The sequence below is a fragment of the Pteropus alecto genome, unplaced genomic scaffold (assembly GCF_000325575.1).
Source record: "Pteropus alecto unplaced genomic scaffold, ASM32557v1 scaffold432, whole genome shotgun sequence".
NCBI classification, from domain to species: Eukaryota; Metazoa; Chordata; class Mammalia; order Chiroptera; family Pteropodidae; genus Pteropus; species Pteropus alecto.
In genome coordinates, this window is record NW_006432235.1 from 89,508 (window position 1) to 110,152 (window position 20,645).

Consider the following 20,645-nt stretch of genomic DNA (forward strand, 5'->3'; position numbering starts at 1 on the left):
CCTGGAGGGGTGGGCGGGAAAGGTCACCCCTGCAGGGGGTGCTCCCGGTGACCTCTAACCTCCCGCCACCCCTGCCCTGGAGGAACCCTTTTGTGACCCCACCGCCTCCACGGAGACTCCTCAGCGCCCTACCCCCGCCCCGCCCGGGGTTCGCCTGCTCCTTGCGCGCCGACGGTACCCACACTTACTCCCGGCCATCTTGGTCGAGGCGGTGGCAAGGACGCGGAACACTCTGGGTATTGTGGTCCTGTCCCGAGGCGCCGCTAAGTTTGCGTCTGCGCACTGGCTCCGAGCAGCTGTCCCGGGCGGAGGCGAGAACGAGAAGCACTCTGGGAGTTGTGGTCCCGGCTAGTGAGTCTCCGCAGAGTCTGCGCGTGCGCACTGGCATAGGGCAGGCGTCCGTGACCGGTGTTGGAGTAAAGGTGACAGGCATCCCAGGTTTAAGTGCAAGCCTGTTTGGGTACACCTGCTTCCGCTCTCCTGTCTCTCAGCCTGGAAGTCGCTCCGGAGGAGTAACTCCCAGTCCTGCAGCAACCCACTTAAGATGGAATGCAATCGTCCTCGTTTCATGGTTTACTTAGGAGAGCCCATTTTATAGATGGAGAAACGGAGGCTGGGAGAGGACGAATGACTGACTGATCATTTGAGGTTGCAACTCAAAATCAGCTCGTCTTGGAAGCCCTAATCCTCACCGCAAAAGGGCTAGGGGCCTTATGTGAACTGTCGCAGTGCTCTATGGAAGCTCCATTATAGTACACATTATTGTTATTATTTTTTTTTTAAACGGACCTGGTCCAGATCTGCCCTTCCATCAGACGGGAGCTGCTTGAGAGCAGTAACGGGGTCTGACTCCTCTCTGTGGTCCCAGAATCGCGCAGCAGAGTCTGGCACATAAGCGGTGCTAATTTTTTATTTAAAAATTTTAATTAATGAACACAACCGGTTACAGTTGCCCCAATTCCAACTTTTTCCACAGCGCTGTGAGGTTGGGACAGTCACGCAGGGGCTCCCACCTCGCTCCTCTTGTTAAGGGTGTAGTTTTGGGCAAAGATATGCTAATGGCCAACTTCTGCTTCTGTAATCTGTTTGCTTGTTTGATGTTAACTAGGGTGTGGTTAATCTGTTTGCTTGTTAAACCAGGGTATGGTTCTAGGCTTTATAAGCTGCCTCTGTGGGGAGCTCGGGGCTGATCTCCTCGAATCCTGCGTGGTAGAGAGTCAGTCACTGGCCGGCTAATAAAGGCTCATAATTCATCTCAATTGGCTCCGTGGGTCTTAGAATTGATCACGCCACAACGCTCTCTTCCTTAAAAAGGGCTCTGCCTCTGACTTTCTGATATTGCCTCACTTCCTGGAAGTAGATTTAAGAAGCTTGAGCCCTGGCTCCTGCTCTCGCTCCTGCCAGATCTGCCCACCATGGCCCTGGTGTTGATCCTCCAGCTGCTGACCTTCTGTGAGCCACCTCAACCCTTTCTGCTTGGGTCCCTCAGGCACAGAGAGGCAGGCTCTGGGACTCAGATACTTACAGGGGGAGTGGGGAAGCAAGGGATAGGATTACTGGGTCTGCCTGAGGGCAGGTGCAGGGTGATCAGGCAGCTAAGGGTTCAGAACTATACCCAGAATAACAAGAGAGGACTGGGGCCCAGACCCTTGAGCCCTAAAATAAAGAGGACACAGGGGTCCTGAATTCCTGGTTTCCTGGAAGAAAAGGAAGTTGGGGCAGGATTCTCTGGCTTTTTGAGGCCGGAGAGGGCCAGAGACCTGAACTCCTGGGGACTCTGCTGTGGGAGGGGAGATGAAAGCCAGAAAAACCTGGGTCCCTGGGAAAGGAGGGAGCTGGGGCCCAGACCCCTGAAACCCAAGGATGAGAAACTGTGAGCCCAGATTATTGTTTTCTGGAAAAGATGGAGTCCAGGAGCCTGAACTTTTGGGCACAGGGGCCCCAGGGGTCTGAGTCCAGACTTCTGGTTTCTTAAGTAGGTGGAGATTAGATGTTTGGATTTATGGCTCCTGAGAAAGGAGAAAGTGTGGGCAAAATTCCTGTATCCCAGAGGAAAGAGGGCCTACGGACTTAGATTCCTGGGTTACCAGTAATCCCAGAATAACAGGAGCGGAGCTAGAGACCTAAGCTGGAACCCCAGTTTTACCATCTTATTCATTTATAACCTTGAACACACTATTGCATGCTAAGACTCAGTTTCCTTCTCTGTGAAATGGGCTGTTGTGAGGATTTAATGGAGCTGGTAGCAGCCTAGGGCTTTGACAAAACCAAGCCCCCTAAACCTTCTACAGGGCCACTATGTCACGCAGACATCACTATGACTGGTGAGTAACAACCCCCATCTATTCTTTTGTATGTTGCTGACATCTCATTTCCACCTATTCAGATTTTATTTTGGTGCCCGCCCTCCTCTTCCTTTATTTCTCTCCTTTCATCTTCACTCCCTTTAGTAACCAGTATAGGTTAGCAGTGAAGACTATGAACTTTATGGAGCTAGAGACCTAAGCTGGAACCCCAATTTTACCATCTTATTCATTTATAACCTTGAACAAACTATTGCATGCTAAGACTCAGTTTCCTTCTCTGTGAAATGGGCGGTTGTGAGGATTTAATGAAATCACCTGTGAAAAGTCCTTGGTTCAGAACTTGGCATAGCACAGGGTTCAGGAGATGGGGTTTCTGGCAATGCTAATTATTCCCCCATTTGGAAAGTAGTATCCTCCACCCCGAGACAGCCATACATGTCTCTCTAGGCTTTCCTATGGGTGAGACGCCGCACCCCCCAACACACACACACACACACACTCCTTGCTACGCTCCAACTTCAAATAAGAACCACCTGGAGAACCATCAATACCTAAGCTATCAATCTATTTTAAACTATTTTTAAATGACAAAGCTAATATAGATTCATGGTTTTAAAAATTCAGTCATTACCAAAGGACCCATACAGCCTCTTTCTTCCCCTTCCTCATCTTCCTTAAATAATCTCTGAATCCTTACAAAAAATTTCCAAGCACTTAAACATTCATTTATGTATTTATGTACTTCTTGGTTTCCTGGCCAAGGCAAAATTGATATTTCATGATTCACAATGTTCTGCATCTTACTTTTCTTCACTTTACCATTTCTCTTTTTAAATGCTTTCCAGCATTTGCCATTGTGTGGCAAGATGCTAGTTGATTCATTTCTCTTGATGTATTTTTAGGTTGTTTCTAATTCCTGCCCCCTTCCCCGCCAACCAGTGCTGCAATGACTCCTGTATGAGCTTTTTGGGCACCTGTATGTGCCTTTGCCTAGGGTGCAGATGTGGGATTATGGGGGTTGTTGGTCACACCTTTGTGTGTCTTGATAGAAACTGACAAATTGCCTTCTCAAAAAGTGCATTTAAGTGCACCTAAGTGCCTGTTTCACTTCATCTCCACCCAAGAGGAATATTAACCAGTTTTAATTTTTGACAGCCTAATAGTCAAAAATATCTCTCATTTTAATTTTTTTTAATTTTTTTTTTTATGATTACTATTACTGAGTCTGAACAACCCTTCCCACCACCACCAAATGTGTTTTGGTCAATGAGGCTTCCTGTTCTTTGAATTGCCTAGTCACATGTGTTACCCAACTGGATTTCAATTGGTTTGGTCCTAGGATTTCTTTCTACACTCTTAATCGATGTGATTTATTTCTGCCAGTGCTGTCATTTGCCTTCTAGCTTCATTTGTCTTTTCTCATATGCAACTTGCAAATGTTGAAGGGGTCAAATTTACTAACCTTGTTCCTTCTGGATTTTTCATTTTATATTTTAAGACAGCCTTCTCTACCCCCTAGACAAATACATTTTCCTATATTTTCTTCAAATTCTTTTATTGTAAAAAAAAAAAAAAAAAAAAACTCAGGTAGGTAATTAATCTGGAATTTGTTTGGTGGGAGAGTGTGAGGCCGAGATCCAACATATTTTCTCCCAAATAGACAGCAAGTTTGGCAACTATTGAGACATGTTGGATATGTTACAAATATTCTGGAGAGCAATTTAAAATCCCAGGTTTCTGGGACCCTGCCCCTTGATATGATGTTTAAAGAATGTAGAGGAAGTCGCCTTGCTCTTTCTCAGGAGTTGACACCTTGCTCCTGTGCTCTGCAATTAGTTTAGACAAAGCCCACAGGAGTCCAGTGCCTCCTCTCTTTTACAAAGAGGGAACCTAGGCTGAGAAGGGGGCTATGATTGCCTCCAGGTGATTCTCTTCCCACCCCCACTCCTCCTTCACCTTCTTGGGCTCCCAGGAAGCCTGAGGACCCAGGCCGCCCATTTATTCAGTCCCCACAGCCTCATACCCCAAGCCGTGGCTGGGGGCTCAGCCAGCTGCAATTGTGATCCCTGGAGTCAACGTGACCTTGAGGTGCAGGGCACCCCAACCTGCCTGGAAGTTTGCACTATTCAAGTATGGAGAGATCACCCCCATGCTGTATCGGGTTGTGTCCGCGGAGCTGGCAGAGGTCTTCCTGGAGGAGGTGACCCCAGCCCAGGGCGGCAGTTATCAATGCAGATACCAAAATCCAGGCTGGGCGCTGGGTGTCTGGTCCCACCCCAGTGATGCCTTGGAACTGCTGGTGACAGGTGAGGTCTTGGGGGAGAGGGAGAAGGGACACAGGAGTGGGGTGAGGGATGGGAGTGGAGGGACAGAGACACACAGGCTTCTATAATGACACAGAAGAAAGAGCGAGAGAGTGAGAGGACGCGCAACGGGGATGATTCTCAACCAGGGACAATTGTGCCCTCCCAGGTGACCTTTGGCAAGATCTGGAGACATTTCTGATTGTTCTGACTAGGGAAGGGTGTGCTACTGGCATTCAGTGCACAGAGAGCAGACATGCCTAGGGCAGTCCCCACCCCCACTCCACACAACAAAGAATTATCCAGATTTATCCAGAATGTCACTAATGCAGAAGTTGGGAAACCCTGGGAGAGACACAGAAATGGAAGGAGAAAACATCAGGAGACACTGCCACTGAGATCCAGGGAGACTGAAATACTCTCGGCGAGGGGTGAAGACAGACACACAGAGAATTTTAGGAGCAGGCACAGAGGAGAAAAGGGATGTTCAGGGTGGGGAAGAAAAAGAGAGGGAGGAGAGCGAGAGAGGACCCCCGAGCCCACCTGCGTGCTCATCCTCCTCCCTCGCAGATGAGCTGCCCCGCCCATCGCTGGTGGCGCTGCCCGGGCCGGTGGTGGCGCCTGGCGACAACGTGAGCCTGCGCTGCACTGGCCGCCTGCGGGACATGCGGTTCGCGTTGTACCGCGTGGGCGAGGCAGTGCCGCTGCAGTACCACAACTCAGAGCGGTCCTGGGCTGACTTCCCGCTGCCTCGCGCCAGCGCCCCCGGCACCTACAGCTGCTACTACCACACGCCTCACGCTCCCTACGTGCTGTCGCAGCGCAGCGAGCCGCTGGTCATCAGTTGGGACGGTGAGGGGCCCCCACCCTCCAGCACCTCCTCCCTCAGATTTGGGAGTCCAGGCCCCCAGCCGCATCCCTCAGACCCGGGAGTCAAGGTTCCCCCTCCCATCGACCCACCTCAATTTTGAGGGTATTGGGTCCCCAACTCGCCCCGAGGTTAGAGACCATGAGGGTGGGGTCGAGATTTCCGGTGGGGTCACAGACCTCCTCTGTTCCTGCTGGCCCCGCAGGCTCGGGCTCCTCCGACTACACCCTGGGCAACCTCATCCGCCTGGGGCTGGCGATCCTGGTCCTCGTCTCCCTGGCCACGCTGCTGATTCTGGACTGGCGCAGTCCCTGCTAGTCCCCCAGAAGACTGGATCTAGACACCTGCTGAGTGAGAAGACTTCTCAGATGTAGAGAAGCAACAGGGACCGCGGATTGGCCTGGCCCTTCCAGGGGCCCCACAGCCCTCCGGTCCCGCCAAGACCAGCTTCCCGAGTAATGATAGCCTTCGTACTCCGAGCTCTAGCTTCCTTCTAGGCCATTTCTCCAGGATCTCCCGGATCAGTGGGAGGTGGTATCAGTGCTCAAGGCTTCCTAGACAGAAGACCTGGGTTCGAATCCTAGTGCTGCTGCTCATCCACTGTGGAATATTAGGAAAATGACTTTCCGCAAGCTTCCCTTGCGTTGGCTGTAAATGGGAGCACTGAAGATACCCACTTCGTAGGATCGTTGTATAATTAAGTAGACAACACACACGAAGCGTTTAAAACAGTGACTGACCCATAGCAAATGCTCATTAAATGTTGGCTACCATATAGCAGCGATTTCTACCAAAATCTCAGGACTCAAATGAGGTTCGTTTTTTCCGATTGCGCATGCTCCAGCTCAGCTCTCCTTTTAAGCGACTTATTCCCCATTGTGACATCACGCTCAGTCACCAAGCAACCGTCTTAAATGCCTCCTCAAACCTTCCGCAAAGGTAAACCAAAATAGACCAGACATTCTTTCCTAATTACAGCTTCGTTTGCGTATGGCTGTCGTTTCTTGAGTCGTCAGTATCATTAAGCTGGGGTCTGTTGCCAAGGCAACAGCAAGTGGAGCGTGTGCAGCAGAGCTGCGACCTGGGCATCATAAACTCCACTTGGTCTGCTTTCTACTGTGCTCTTGGCTGCCCTCATAGTTGTGCTAAAAATAACGCGAACCATTCCACCTTCTAGCCTGTTTGCTCTTCTTATCTCTCTTCCTCGAAGGCCTGGCTACATGCACAGTTTCTTCTCAGTTAATTATTAAGTTCTGTTTTTATCTGGTGAATCTTGATGTCTTTCTCACCCATATATGCAGTTTCTGTCTCTAAGCACTTTCTGTTGCTTAACTCTCATATGTTCCTTTCTTGATTTATAACTAAGTTTGGTGGCACATACATCCTCCTCTCTTCTATTAAAATTTCCAACTTCCTAGCTCCCCTCTTACCATTTTATGGAGAAGAACGCGGCTTCCAATTTTTGGACAGCCGCAGCGCCCTCACCCCCTAGCTGGGCAATCTATGAAACTTCCTCAGTTTTCAATGTGAAACAGGAAGCTAAACATATCCACCTAGAGCAATCTATGGAACTTCCTCAGTTTTCAATGTGAAACAGGAAGCTAAACATATCTACCATGTCAGTTCTAGAGAGAAATAAGCAAAATAACTTGTCTGCAACACATGGAAAGAGATCGTTAAAACTTTAATCAGCACCTTTAACTTTTTATCTCTTTTCCTGGGGAGACGACATAGAGTAAGAAGTAAGGTTTACATTGCAACCCTATACACACATCCATTTATCTCTATAAACCAAAATTCAAGTTCCAAGACGCAGTATTTACTCTATACAGATGCACACTGATACTTTCTATTTTGTTCAAAATGCTGCCTTCTCTGATGTTACAACCCCCACGCCTAACACGCGTGTGTGCACACACAGGACCACACACCTGGTTTGCAGGCGGATAAGCAATATTTATTGGTGTGTGCGTTTATTTCAGAAACTGACCTAAACCAGGACTTGTGTAAAGATTGGGAACTTTATAAAATGAGTAAACAGTATAAAATTATGTTTTTTCAACGCCCAGTTCTCTTGGTGTGTGAGATTAGGGTATTCTAGTATGGGATTAAGCAGAACTGAAATCTGAAGTCAAAATAGCCACCTGTGTGCACTGACTTGATGAATAGATGGAGGGTGTGGGGAGACTCTGAAAGGAAGTTTCTGGGATTGTTCTTAGTACCAATGTGGGACCCTGGCAGAGGATATCCAGGGCAACCTCCACTCCCACCCCAGAGCACATGTGGGTGTGGGAGATTACGGGTGAAAAGGGACCCAGTTAATGAAGAGGGAACCCTACCTGGATGGGCTTGCAAAGTCATCAAATACAATCTGCCCACTTTACAGATGGAAAAGTGGTGAAATAGAGAGGGGACATGAAGTTCCCTCAAAGTCATATGGGAAGTCAGTGCCACACCAGGGAGGCTGACTCCGAGTTTGTACTTCAACATGGCTCCATCTATTCACTCGCTCATTCATTCAATCATTCAATTACTCATCTACTTACTCTTTGATTTAGTCTGTCATCTATTTCTTCATTGATTCTCACCCTTATTTCTTTCTATGCATCCATCCCTTTCCACTGCTCTCATTTGCCCATCTACCTATCCTTTCATTTGCTCTTATTCATTATTCATTCATTCTCACATCCATTAATCCATTCTTCCCTTCATTGATCAAGTAAGCAATTTATTAATCTACTCACCTATTCATTTACTTAGTCAATATCCATCAATATACCCATGCATTTATCTATGCAATATATCCCAATAGCAGTTTACCCCATGACTAGCACAAGGCTTGGTAGAGACCAAGCGTTCAATGAATGCATATTGAATGAATAGTAGCTATAATATGAATTTCACTCTCTACCATTTATCATGTCTCCATACAATTTTGCCAGGTGATCCACATGTTATTCAAGGTCATCAGCAACAGCCCTCTGAGACATGTACAATTCACCCTGGGAACTCAGAGAGTCTGTGTGCTTAAACTGTTGGGTTTCTTCATCCCCCTGATTCTGCCTCTGAAAAACAATAAAACTGTCTTCCAGTTTGTTGAGTCAAGTCTTGTGGATTTTACTAGTTTTCATCTCCTGTCTTACTTTCACTTTTAAATGAGAAAGACAAAGGAGAATGTTTAACATTCAACAATTGCAAAGCCACTGATGCTTTCTGAGGCAGTGATGCCTTTTATTTATCACCCATAAAGGCTCAGAGTTCCCAAGATGTCCCTAATGAGACTGTGACACATCTGGCACAGTCTCCTCTTTCTGTCTCCTCTTGCCAGGTTACCTCTGATTGTCTTCTAGGTCTCAGATTAGATGCTGTTTCCTCTGAAAACTCTTGCCTGACCCATTCGTGCTTCCTTAGTGCCTCATCGCACCCTAATTGAGTGCTTGTTGTCCTGTATTCTGATCCTCTGTCTCCTAGACCTGACCACAAGCTTGTCTAAGGGACCAGGCTGTTTTATTTCTACATCCCCAGGGCCTGGCACATAGGTCATAAGGACCATGCCCACTGTCACTGGATGAGCTTGACACGCTGAAGGTTACAGAAGCAGGCTCTGTAAATTTGCCCTTCTATGCTGGGTAGGGTAATGGTTTGATGAAACATGTGATGTCTCAATTTCCGGAAACTTTGAATATGTTACACATTATAAGAGGGACTTTACAGATGTGATTCAATTAAGACTCATGAGGTGGGGAGATCAGCCTGCATAATTTGGGTGGGTTCGATGTCATCACAAGGGTCAGTCAGAAAAGGCAAGTAAAGATGGCCTCTGAGGTCAGCAGGATGCAGGGCCAATGCATCGAAGAATGCAGGTGGCCTCTAGAAGCTGCAAACAACAAGGAATTAGATTCTCCTCCTGGACCTGAAAGAGGAGCCAGCCTGCCAACCCGTTTTGGACTTCTGACCTGCAGAACAAAAGATTAAAAAATTTATGTAGTTTCAGCCCACTTAGTTTGTGACAACTTATTATAACAGCTATAGAAAAACAAATCTATTAGCTTCAACTGAAAATCCCTCTTACTCCACAAACTCAGGCATCCTCACCCTTAGGACTTCCACTTTTATCCCTGTACCTGCTCCCCCCAAGTTCGCATTCATCCACTTATCTCATATTAACTTAAGGGCTCCCATGTACCAAGCACCATGACAGGCACTGGGGACACAGTAGAAAGTAATAGCAGACATATACCCTACTCTCATGAAGTTCACAGAGAAACCAAAGCATTAACAAATATGTCACTCACTGTACTGATCAGCCAGCACTTTAAGCTGCTGTAGCAGAGATCATCCCCCCGCCACCAAGAAAAAAATCTATTTAATTTTATTTCTCTCTCACTTAACAGTAGATGGTCGAAAAGTCTAGGGCTATTTATCAACATCTTTGCTTTTATCAAACTATAGCTTTGATATCTGGTTCTGAGCTGGTAGGAAAGGAGCTAGGGAGGAGGAGGGAGGGAGGGACTCACACATCATTTTTAAGAGCAGGACCTGGAATTTGAACACTTCTCTCCTCACTGCCACGGGCCAGAACATAGTTCGTGGCCACATCCAGCTGCAAAAGCAGCTGGGGGAGATGTGGGCTCTGGTATGTGCCCTTTGAAAAACGGCAAGGGTGTTTTCTGTTACCAGAAGGAAGATGGGAAACCTGGACACTGGGAAGCCATTAACCATCTGCACTGTTGGGAAAAGAAGAGGGGGTTTTAAAAGCCTGTGATAGGAGGACTTGATTTAATAATGGCTTGGCTGAAGAAATGATGTGAGATCAGAGAGTTCAGCAGATGCTAACTAGGTGACGAGGGGCTGGAAGGGTGTTCTAGGCAGAGGCAACAGCATGTGCAAAGAGCCAGTGGAGATCCTGGATACAGGGTGACTGTGGTGAGGGACTAAAAGTGGTGTGCTATGGTCACCTAGTGGTCACATCTTTTTCCTTAATGGGCGGTGAAATCCTGAACTCACTGCAGGTCTGCACTCCTGAAAGTTGGTCAATGTGACTAAAACAGTGTGAAGAATGAGAGAAATGCAATAAGGTGGTGCTGGAGCATCAGTCATAGGGCCTTCGTACTTTATGGCAACACCTGCCCTGAGCATTTGTTCTTCAGAGAGAAATCTGAAGGCTATGGTCCTGGCCCTCATGGAGATTAAGTCCAGGAGGCATTTTCTGGAATAATCTTAAATGAAATTCTCTGTGTATACCCGTGTCTGCCTTAACATGTACTACATATTAATTTTTCTCTTCTCTGGGGATGGGGGAATACAGCAATAAAGCATCATGAACACTGTTCTCATGTAAGTCTGTGGAAATCAGGATGTCCTTTTCTTAGAAACATGACATGGGAGTTGTCTTTGCTTTCTGCCAAGGATCTCCACATGTCCCCATTTGGGGTACTATTATATCAATGAGCCAAATGGTCTCTGCATACTGGCCCTACCCATGTACTTCACCACAGGCTGAGATCCGTTAGCCCAAAAGCCCAACGGGCACCAAACTCAAATGCTTATGTATCCTTATGTATCCAGTTATTTTATTTTGATTTTTTAATTAAGTTTATTGGGGTAACATTGGTTAATACGATTATATAATTTTCAGGTGTACATTGTAATTTGACATCTATATATTCTATTGTGTGATTACCACCTAAAGTCCAGTTTCCTTCAGCTACCATATATTTAATCCCCTTTACCCTGTCTACCTCTCCTCTCCTCCCCAGCCCCCTACCCTCTGGTGACCACTAGTCCATTGTCCATGTCCCTGAGTCTCTGTTTGTCCTGTTCATTTGTTGCTTTTAAGTTTATATCCCACATATAAGTGAGATCGTGTAATTTTCAACTTTTTCTGTCTGGCTTATTTTGCTTAGCATGATTATCTCGAGGTCCATTCATGTTGTCGCAAATGGTAGTATTTCATCTCTTCTTATGGCTGAGTAATATTCCATTGTATATATGTACCACAGCTTCTTTAGCCAATCATCTATCGTAGGGCACTTTGGTTGCTTCCATATCCTAGCCACCGTGAATAATGCTGCTATGAACATTGGTGTGCAAATATCTTTTTGAATATGAGTTTTCAAGTCTTTGGGGTAAATATCCAGTAGAGGGATTGCTGGATCATATGGTAGGTCAATTCTTTTGAGGAACCTCCATACTGTTTTCCATAGTGGCTGTACCAATTTTCACTCCCACCAGCAGAGTATGAGGGTTCTTTTTTCCTGGAGGGTTTTTTAAATGGAGGCTACACTCCTTGGCAATTGACTCGGTGTCCAGTGCATTTCCCCTCTCCTCTCCCCTGAGTCTGAGCAGCAGGTATGAAAGCTCCAAGCTTCTCATCAAGGTTTGGTTTTTCCGGTGACCAGTCCCCATCCTGAAGCTTCCTTAGGGGCCCACCAAGAGTGGCCTTGTTAGAACAAAAGATGCTTCTATCGCCCCATCAGAGACTCATGGAAATGGACTATAGACTCGAGAACTATAGAGTAGTGGTTACTAGTGGGGCAGGGGAGGACAGGAGAAGTAGACGGGGTAAAGAGGGTCAAATATAGGGGGATAGGGGGAGGGCGCAGTGGGTAAAGGGGATCAAATATATGGTAGCTGAAGGAAAATGGACTTTGAGTGGTAAACACACAATAGAATATACAGATGCCAAAGTACAATGTACACCTGAAAATTATGTAATTATATTAACCAATATTACCCCAATAAACTTAATTAAAAAAAAAACAAACCTCCAGGAAAGAGAAAGGTCTTTCAGTCAGGAAACTTAGTTAAGGAATCTGGTTAAGGTGTCGAGTTGAAAGTGTTTCCAAGAATATCGTTCTTGTTTCCTGGCGCAACACGAAGTACTATGTGAACGTTCGTGACTCTTACTGAACTGTACAATTTTCTGTTGAAATAAATCTAAGTCAGGAGTGTCATTTGAACAAAAGGGTCTTATAAGAGTCTCACAACTTGAAAAGTCACTGCCACCTCCTTTGAAAATAACTTTCAAAGAAATATCTGTAATTATAATGGGTTTTCCTGTGGCCTTGTTGATTTTCCTGTATTTGTAAACAGTAAGACAAGTAAAGCCCATCCAGACAACAGAGCTTCGAGGACATCTAGTTCTTCCAAACAAATGATGGAAAAATAATATAAACTTATGACTCACTTGGGTTCTTATTTTAGCAAAGAGATTGAGAATTTTGTCTTATTTAAATTAGTATATCAACAACCGCAGTTTGTAGACCTCTATTTTGAGGATTTGGAGTCTGATTTTTAACAAACTGAGAAAAAAGACATTTCTGAGAACATGAGGAAAATTCGAACAACAACTGGATATTAGATGGTATCAGGAAAGTGTTGTTAGTTCTCCTGGTGTGACACTGCTGTTAGATATTTTAAAAAATATTCTTAGCTGATAAAGATAGCTATGTGCTAAAATATTTTGAGATTAAAAAGATGAGTTCTCAAGAAGGCTCCCTCAATACACTTGAACTAGTACTTTAATAACTACCATTATAACTATAGTGTGTCAGGTTTAAGCAGTCCTGATGCACTCCCCCCTTATTCTCCCCCCGCCCCCCACCCCAGCAATCCTGGGCTGTCCATTTCTGAACCTGATTCTGCAGAACTGGACCTGGGGTCAGTTTTTCAAGTACTTTTGGGGTCTTAGTTTGGGTTCCTTCAAAAGCAGACGCCAAGACAAGGATTAAAGTTCAAGTCGTTTATTTGGGAAGTAAAGGAAACCCTTCACTGGGAATACAGAAGTTGTGAAGCCAGATTCTGCTGTAGGCAACTGGAGCTTAATATTGTAGTAGCATAACACTGCCAGGACTTAATAATGCTTGAGCTTGGTGCTGCTGGTGCTTAATACTGTGGCACTAAACACTGATTAAGTTTCAGAAGCCAGTGAGGAACACAGACTTCAAGGGGGCTGAGGTATTTATACAGCACCTCCTGGCATATGTTACTGGAGGGCTGCTCCCAGGTCATGAAGCCTCAGCACCTCCATAACAGGACAAAACAAGCTTTTTAGCCACCCCTCAGCAGGCACACATCCATTTGTCTCCTAGTTTCCATAATTTTGTCGACATTTCTTTTCCTATGTTAGCTCCTCTCAAGTTTTATTTCTTCTATATCCTCGTCATAAATCCCTTTACTGTCTTTTCATGAGATTTTGGGAAGGAAACTATGTATTCCTTCTGCATGTTTCTATGACACTCCTTATATTTGTCCTTAAATCCATCAGTTCCAAACTCTAACCTTTAGAAGAGCTCACTCTTTCTTTAAACTTAGTTTTTCTCATCCCATAGCACTTCACTTAAAATTTTTGAAGCTTAAATGTTAAAAACATTTAAAATGCTAAAATTAGCTGATATCAAATTCAGCTAGTTCCATAACACATGTAAGCAAAAGGAGAAAAAATATATTGGTCACAGGTCCACTACTCAGGGAATAATAGTTTAAAATACGAGATTAACCTTCTAGATTTTTCCAGGTGCATGTCAGTTCTCGTCTATTGTCTGGATTCACCGTCTAGGTTGTCTCTATGTTCCTGTAGAATGTCAACCAGATGTGGAACATGGCTCCTCTAAGTTCTCCTGAAGAACCCATTCCAGCAAAGACTTCGTACAGAGGTTGATCTTACCAAAGCTTTCATTCAAGATCTTGAGGGAACAGTTTACATTGTGCTCCCCACAGCAGACCACTGACAAATCCATCAGAGACCCTTGCCTTCTTCCAATCTCCTATTCTGTCATGCCACCCATGAGGATCCTTTTTTCTTGCCTCTCCTTTCATTCTTATTCTCTCAGAGTCTCCCTCCTTCCATGACATCCCTATGACTTCTCATCTGCTACCAGCTCAGTCCCAGCTCCAGCGCTCCAGTGTTCCTGGGGGCATAACCCGAAAGTTGTAGATGTCACTTAGGCTCATGTCCTGTTGACCTGGGAGACCTACAGTTCTCTGTGAGAGAGATATGTAGTTGTGATTCTGATTGCCATGGGCCCAGCTGTATTCTGTCACTGTGTGGAAGGGGACAATGGTTGTGAAACACGAGGAGCAATTTCTCACATACTTTGCATATTTATGAATATACCTTAGCATTGTATGATCTCAACTATGTGCTGTGGAAGGATCCCGTGAGTTCAGCCTGTGGGAAATGGCTTGAGAGCATGTTGCAATAAACAGTCCTCATTTCCTGATTGTGACTGGGAGATAGAAACTGTAGCATATAAGAGGGGAGGATTAAAAATGGAGCAGAGCCGTTACTGCATAGCTGGGAGTCAAGAGAACATTTTGACTTACCACAAACAGCTAAACTGAAAGAAGACCCTTGGAAGAGGCTTAGGAGGGCCACCATGCTCCCCCCATTCCTGGCCCTGTTCTGTGTGGGTAAGTCTTGGGGAAGGGGTGGGGAGGACCACTGAGGGTGATGGTGAGTCAGGCTGTGGAAGCGATTGAAGTCGGTTTGACTTGTGGGGTAGGTAATGGGGCCAGATGGATAAGCAAAGAATAGAAACTTCTATTTCCAGAATACACGCTACCTATGAGGAATGTGTTGGGTGTTTACAGACATTTCCCTCTATTTGTTTTCCAAATTCAGTCATTCCCGAACTTCCCGACATTTTGCCATATGTATGTGGCATCTGTATTCTTCCTCACATGACATTCTTCTTCAAATTGCCTCAGGTTTTTATATTATTATTTTTATACTCAAGTCTATTTTGAAAGATTTGTAAAACACTTCTATTAATAGAAAATCAGTATTCCTCATCAAAAATAGAAGATAGTTGTCAGTACATGCAGTGGGGGAAATAATACGATTAAGTTCTAATAGCTACTGCTGCCTGGCTGTAGACACTGAGCCACATCCTCTCCAGTCTTGTTTCTAAGAAATATGAGTGAATGCAAGAAATAGATTGGACAGTTAATTCATCAGCCATCTGGTTTCATTTTTACCTCTTTGAATTATTTGGAAGCAAGTGCCCCAAATTATATAATTCGCCTATAAATAATTCAGTGCATATTTCTAAATATATTAAAATATCACTAATATAATATAATCTTAATTTCAGGTGTACACCATAGTTATTCGACATTTATATTCCTAAAGAAGTGATCACCATGATAAGTCTAGAAGCCATCTGACACCATACGTTATTACAATATCATTGACTATATTCCCTATGCTGTGCATTGCCCTGAGATATTTCTATCTGCTCTCATAGAATGCCCCAAATGCATCTCTGACATTACAACTGGCCATGACTAACCACCTTGGTGTCCCGGAGTAAATCTCAAAAATCCAAAATTGATATGGCTTGGAAGAGTGAATCATATGCTCACCACTTTTTCTGTCTGGTAGCTTTATAGATCTACATCAAAATTACTCTGAAAAATGTGTTTTGTAGATATCAATATAGTTGGTCTAGTTTTATTAACTTCTAACGGCGGCTCTCTACTGGGGACAACTTTGTTCACCCTCCTCCCCGGGGACATTGGGCAATATCTGGAGACTTCTTGTTTAGCAACTTGCAAGTACATAATACCTTATTGTTAAGTACCATCACTATGCTGTACCCTAGAACCTCAGAACTTATCCACCTTGTGGCTGGAAGTTTGTGCCCTGTGACCAGCATTTTCCCATCTCTGTACCCTCAGCCCGACAATCACCATTCCACTCTGTTTCCGTGAGTTCTACGTTTTTAGATTCCACATATAAGTGAGAACATACAGTATTTGTTTTTTCCTGCCTGACTGATTTCACTCAACATAATTCCCTCAAGGTCCATCCACATTGTAAATTTTGTTGCAGTGAACATGGGAGTTCAAGAGGGTGTTTTCACATCTTTTAGATATATATCCAGAATTGAAATTGCTGAGTCATATGGTTCTATTTTTAATTTTTCGACGACCCTCCACACTGTTTTCTGTCACAGCTGCGCCCATTTTTGGCCCATTCATGTCTCTCACACTCTAGAAGCCATGGCACCAGGGGAAGGGATGGGTCCTACGCCCTCTACAATGCTGACACACTCAGGATACACCTGGGTGACATGCCTAGGGTAATAGAGACCATCAGGAGTCAAGTCTAGTGTCCCTTGTCTGCTCCTCCGCCATGAAATCTAGGATATGGTAGAAGAATAAGATGGATGATGGGGAGAAATGGGTAGGTTTGGGACAAAATAGCAGGGCCATCCAAGATCCTGGGAGCATTATGAAGGGAGAAGAACCTGGGATGGGGACGTGGGACAATGTGAGAGATGGTAGAAAGACTGGTAGGTTTCCTGAGGATGTCCACACTCTGTTTCCTGGATCCTGTGACTATGGGCCTTTTTATGAGGTCGCAGCTAGAAATAAAGTTGGTGATCAGTCGACCTTAAAGTAGAAAGAGGGTCCTGAAAGAGCTGACTGGTCCCAATGTAATCACATTGTAATCACAAGGGTCCTGCAAGTGGTGACCCTGAAAAGTAAGAGGAGGTCAGACTCAACCATCTACTGCTGGTTTTAAAGGAGAAGGAAGACACTATGAGCTAAGGCTGCATGTGCTTCTAGAGACTGGAAAAGGTGAGGATTCTCCCTGAGTCTTCAGAAAGAATCAACCCTGCTCACACCTTGATTTCAGCCAGTGAGACCCATAGTGTTGGGTTTCTCTCACCTACAGAATGGCATGCTACTACATTTGTGTTGTTATGAGCCACGCAGTACATGGTGATTTGTTGCAGCAGTGCTAGGACCTAATAGGCGCTGATGTCAATGGGTCTTAGGGTAAGGGGGAGGCTCGGACTGTTGGTGAATATGATGATGAGGGGTCTGTTCTCAGCAAGAACCCCTGGGATGGTCCCTCAGGGATGACAACAGGGTGATGACCTGGGCTCCAGGAAGGAGCTTATGACTCATGGATGATTCCTTTGCAGGGCTGTGTGCTGCCCAAGGAGACAGAAGAGGTGGTGAGAGTATCTAAAGTGCAAACTTCCTCCTTCACTCCAAATTTCACATCTCCCTTCTTTTTCTGTAAATGTGCTTCGTGAGAGCAGGTGAGCGGATCGAATCCAGCCCTGGACTCTGCTTCCTTCCAGAGCCACTTCCCAGGCCCTCCATCAGTGCCCAGCCCAGCTAGATAGTCCCTGCCAACAGTAATGTGACACTGCGATGCTTGGCTCCTACAAGGGAGGCAACCTTTGCTCTCAAAAAGAACAGACTTCCTTTGGAGTCCTTTCTGTCTCCTGACTCCCCAGAGGGCCTGGCTGAATTTCATCTCACTGATCTAAAAACCAGTCATGTTGGAAAGTATACCTGTGAATAGTACAGAGAAAGGAGCTCCCACATAAGGTCACCACCCAGTGATGTCCTTCCACTAGTGGTGACAGGTGAGGACAGGTTGCTCAGAATAATGTATGGTCTTCCTAGGACAGGGATGAGGGAGGAACCAGAGTATGAGAGAGGGCAGGGGGGTCTCATCTCCAATGTAGCTGGGGAGGGGTCATAGAGAAAGACAGGAATGGAGTTGATGACCTTGGCCTCATCCAGGGCTTGTAGAAGGGAAATCAGTTGGAGCAGAAAGAGGATGAGATCAGGTGTCTGTTTCTCCTCACACTCCCTGAGAACCCTGCCAGGAGAACAAGGCTGAGCGGGGACCCAAGGCATCTCCCCACTAACTCAGAGCCTTCCTTATCTTACAGGATATTTGCCTAAACCTTCCCTCCATGCCCACCAAAGGGGTAAGGTGACCACAGGAGAAAAGGTGACCCTGCAGTTCCAGAGGCCAGAGCATTTGACTGGGTCTAACACGTTTGCTCTACTGAAAAAAGGAACTTCAACACCCCTCCAGCTCTAGAGTCCAGTAGGAAAGGAGACAGCCTTCTTCCTTCAGAATGTGACAGTCAGTGACACGGGAGACTACAGCTGTGTGTACTTCCAGACAAGCGCTCCTTTCTGGGCTTCAGAGCCCAGTGATCGCCTTTTAATCTGGGTGACAGGTAAAGTGTTTTTCATCAGGACAACAGCTAGCTGGATTATCTGCCAGCCGATATTGTTACCTGGAGTGCATCAGAGGGAAGTTCCCTCCATACAAGGGGAGAAATGGGTAGGTTTGGGACAAGTTCCCTCCATACAAGGGGAGAAGTTCCCTCCATACAAGGGGAGAAATGGGTAGGTTTGGGCTCTGCAGCTTGGAAAAACCACTTGAGAAAAAGGAAGTTAGGGTCAGGATCCTGTGGGAGAGTGAACAGGATCTTCAGATGAGAGGGAGTGTTGATAGTGGAGAATTACAGAAAAAGAGGCTGGCAGAAGGCTTCCCACCAAAGATGACCAGATGTGCTCTGAGGGGGCCAGGCTAGGGCATTTTGTAATAATATCTGACCCCACTAGCCACAAAGTCACTGCATGTCTCCTGGGTAGGGCAGAATTTCTTTAGACTAAAGTGAAAATGACACTTCCTGGAGTTATGCAGGAGGTCCCAGGAAGAAGGGAGAGGAGGAGGGAGAATAACAAAGGTCCCAGGGAATACAGGACAGACTCAGAGCCCTCTGGAAAGACCTGTGTTTGTTTTTCATTCATACTCTTACCTGTCATGCCTCTCAACTCAACTGAGTACAAGTTCTCTCTTTCTGCCTAGCCTTTTTTTTTTTTTTTTTTTAAAGGGATGACTTTTAATTGTGGTAAAAATGCATAATATAAAATTAACCATCTTAACCACTTTTAAGTGCACACACAGGATAGTGGCGTTAAGTACATTCAATACTGTGCAACCATCACCAGCATCCATTTCCAGAGCTCTCTTTACCTTGCAAAACTAAAACTCTGTCCTCATTAAATAACTTCCAATTTTCCCCTCCCCTAGCTTCTGGCATCCATCCTTCTGCTTTCTGTCTCTATGAATTTGATGACTCTAGACACCTAAGTAGAATTATATAGTACTTGTCTTTGTGTCACTGGTTTATTTCACTGAGCATAATGTCCTCAAGGTCCATCCATGCTGTAGCAGGTGTCCCCAGTCCCAGCTGGTGTCAGAATTTTCTTCCTTTCTGAGGCTGTATAATGTTCCATTGTGTGAATGGACCACATTTGTTTATCTGTTCACCCAGTGATGGAACTTGGGTTGCCTACCCCTTCTGGCCATTGTGGATGGTGCTGCTATGAACACAGGTGTGCAAATATTTCTTTGAGACCCTGCTTTCAGTTCTTTTGGAGAAACACCCAGAAGTGGGATGGCTGGGTCATAAGATCATTCCATTTGTAATCTTTTGAGGGCTCACCACAGTTTTCCATAGTGGCTGCACCCACTTACATTCCCACCAACAGTGCATGAGGCTTCTGTTTGTTTGTGAAAGGGATGCTTTTTGACCCTCTGGACTAGGACTCTCTTTGAGGACTAGGTTTATTGAGGACAAAGAGAGGAAGAGAGGCCAGTAGGAACCAGCCCTCACCCGGGCAGGGCTGACCCTCCAGTGTTGATAAGACCAACTATAAATCCATGTGGTTGGATGAAGGTCCCAGAGTGTCCAAGCACAGGAGACAGGATCTGGGGACCCTAGGAACCCCACGCCCTTTGAGGCAGTAGAGGGTGTGACCACAGGTTCTGAGGTCAGATGCACCCAAGTTAAAACAGCAGTGCTGGCACTTGCCATCCACAAGGTGCTACGCGAGTTGCCTCTTCGTATGCCCTTCTCAGGTGTAGACTGGGGGACAGCAAAGCACATGAATGGCCCATGCAACTTCTATGAGAGCTAAACATGAGTCGATTCTAATTAACAGTTCTGATAACAGTGTCTGTATTAGTGAAGACACTTGATTGCAAGTTACAAAAATATGGAAGAAGCCCAGAAAGAGTAGGGGGATGCATTGGTCTACAGAATTAAAGGGATAATTCAGAGCGTCCGATCTGACGCTGTTGACATAGTCACTGAGCTGGTTTGGGGGAGAGAAAAATGCAACCTGTGCATCAGAGGGTGTTTAGCAGCATTCGTGACCTCTACCCACTACATGTCCCCCTCTCTGGTTGTGACAACTGAAAATGTCTCTAGATATTGCCAAATATCCCCTGGGAGGCCATCGCCTGCCTGGCTGGAAACCATGGAGTCATGGACTATAAACTGTGGGAAATGCAAGATGCCAGTGGGCTTGAGGAAGCAGAGCCAGGGCCTG

The 20,645-nt window shown here is 45.6% G+C and overlaps 1 protein-coding gene across 1 annotated transcript; it reads left to right on the forward strand.

The window, feature by feature from the left end:
- The first annotated feature begins 1,415 nt into the window (after positions 1-1,415).
- On the forward strand, positions 1,416-5,795 carry OSCAR (osteoclast associated, immunoglobulin-like receptor). Its single transcript, XM_006907148.2, has 5 exons — positions 1,416-1,452; positions 2,292-2,324; positions 4,313-4,612; positions 5,180-5,461; positions 5,683-5,795. The coding sequence occupies exons 1-5, from the start codon at positions 1,416-1,418 to the stop codon at positions 5,793-5,795; spliced, it is 765 nt and encodes a 254-aa protein (XP_006907210.1).
- Positions 5,796-20,645: the final 14,850 nt, after the last annotated feature.

Coding starts and splice junctions, on each gene's coding strand:
- OSCAR (XM_006907148.2), top strand. CDS start 1,416: ATGGCCCTGGTGTTGATCCTCCAGCTGCTGACCTTCT. Junction 2,325..4,312: donor CGCAGACATCACTATGACTG/GTGAGTAACAAC, acceptor CCATTTATTCAG/TCCCCACAGCCTCATACCCC. Junction 4,613..5,179: donor CTTGGAACTGCTGGTGACAG/GTGAGGTCTTGG, acceptor CCTCCCTCGCAG/ATGAGCTGCCCCGCCCATCG.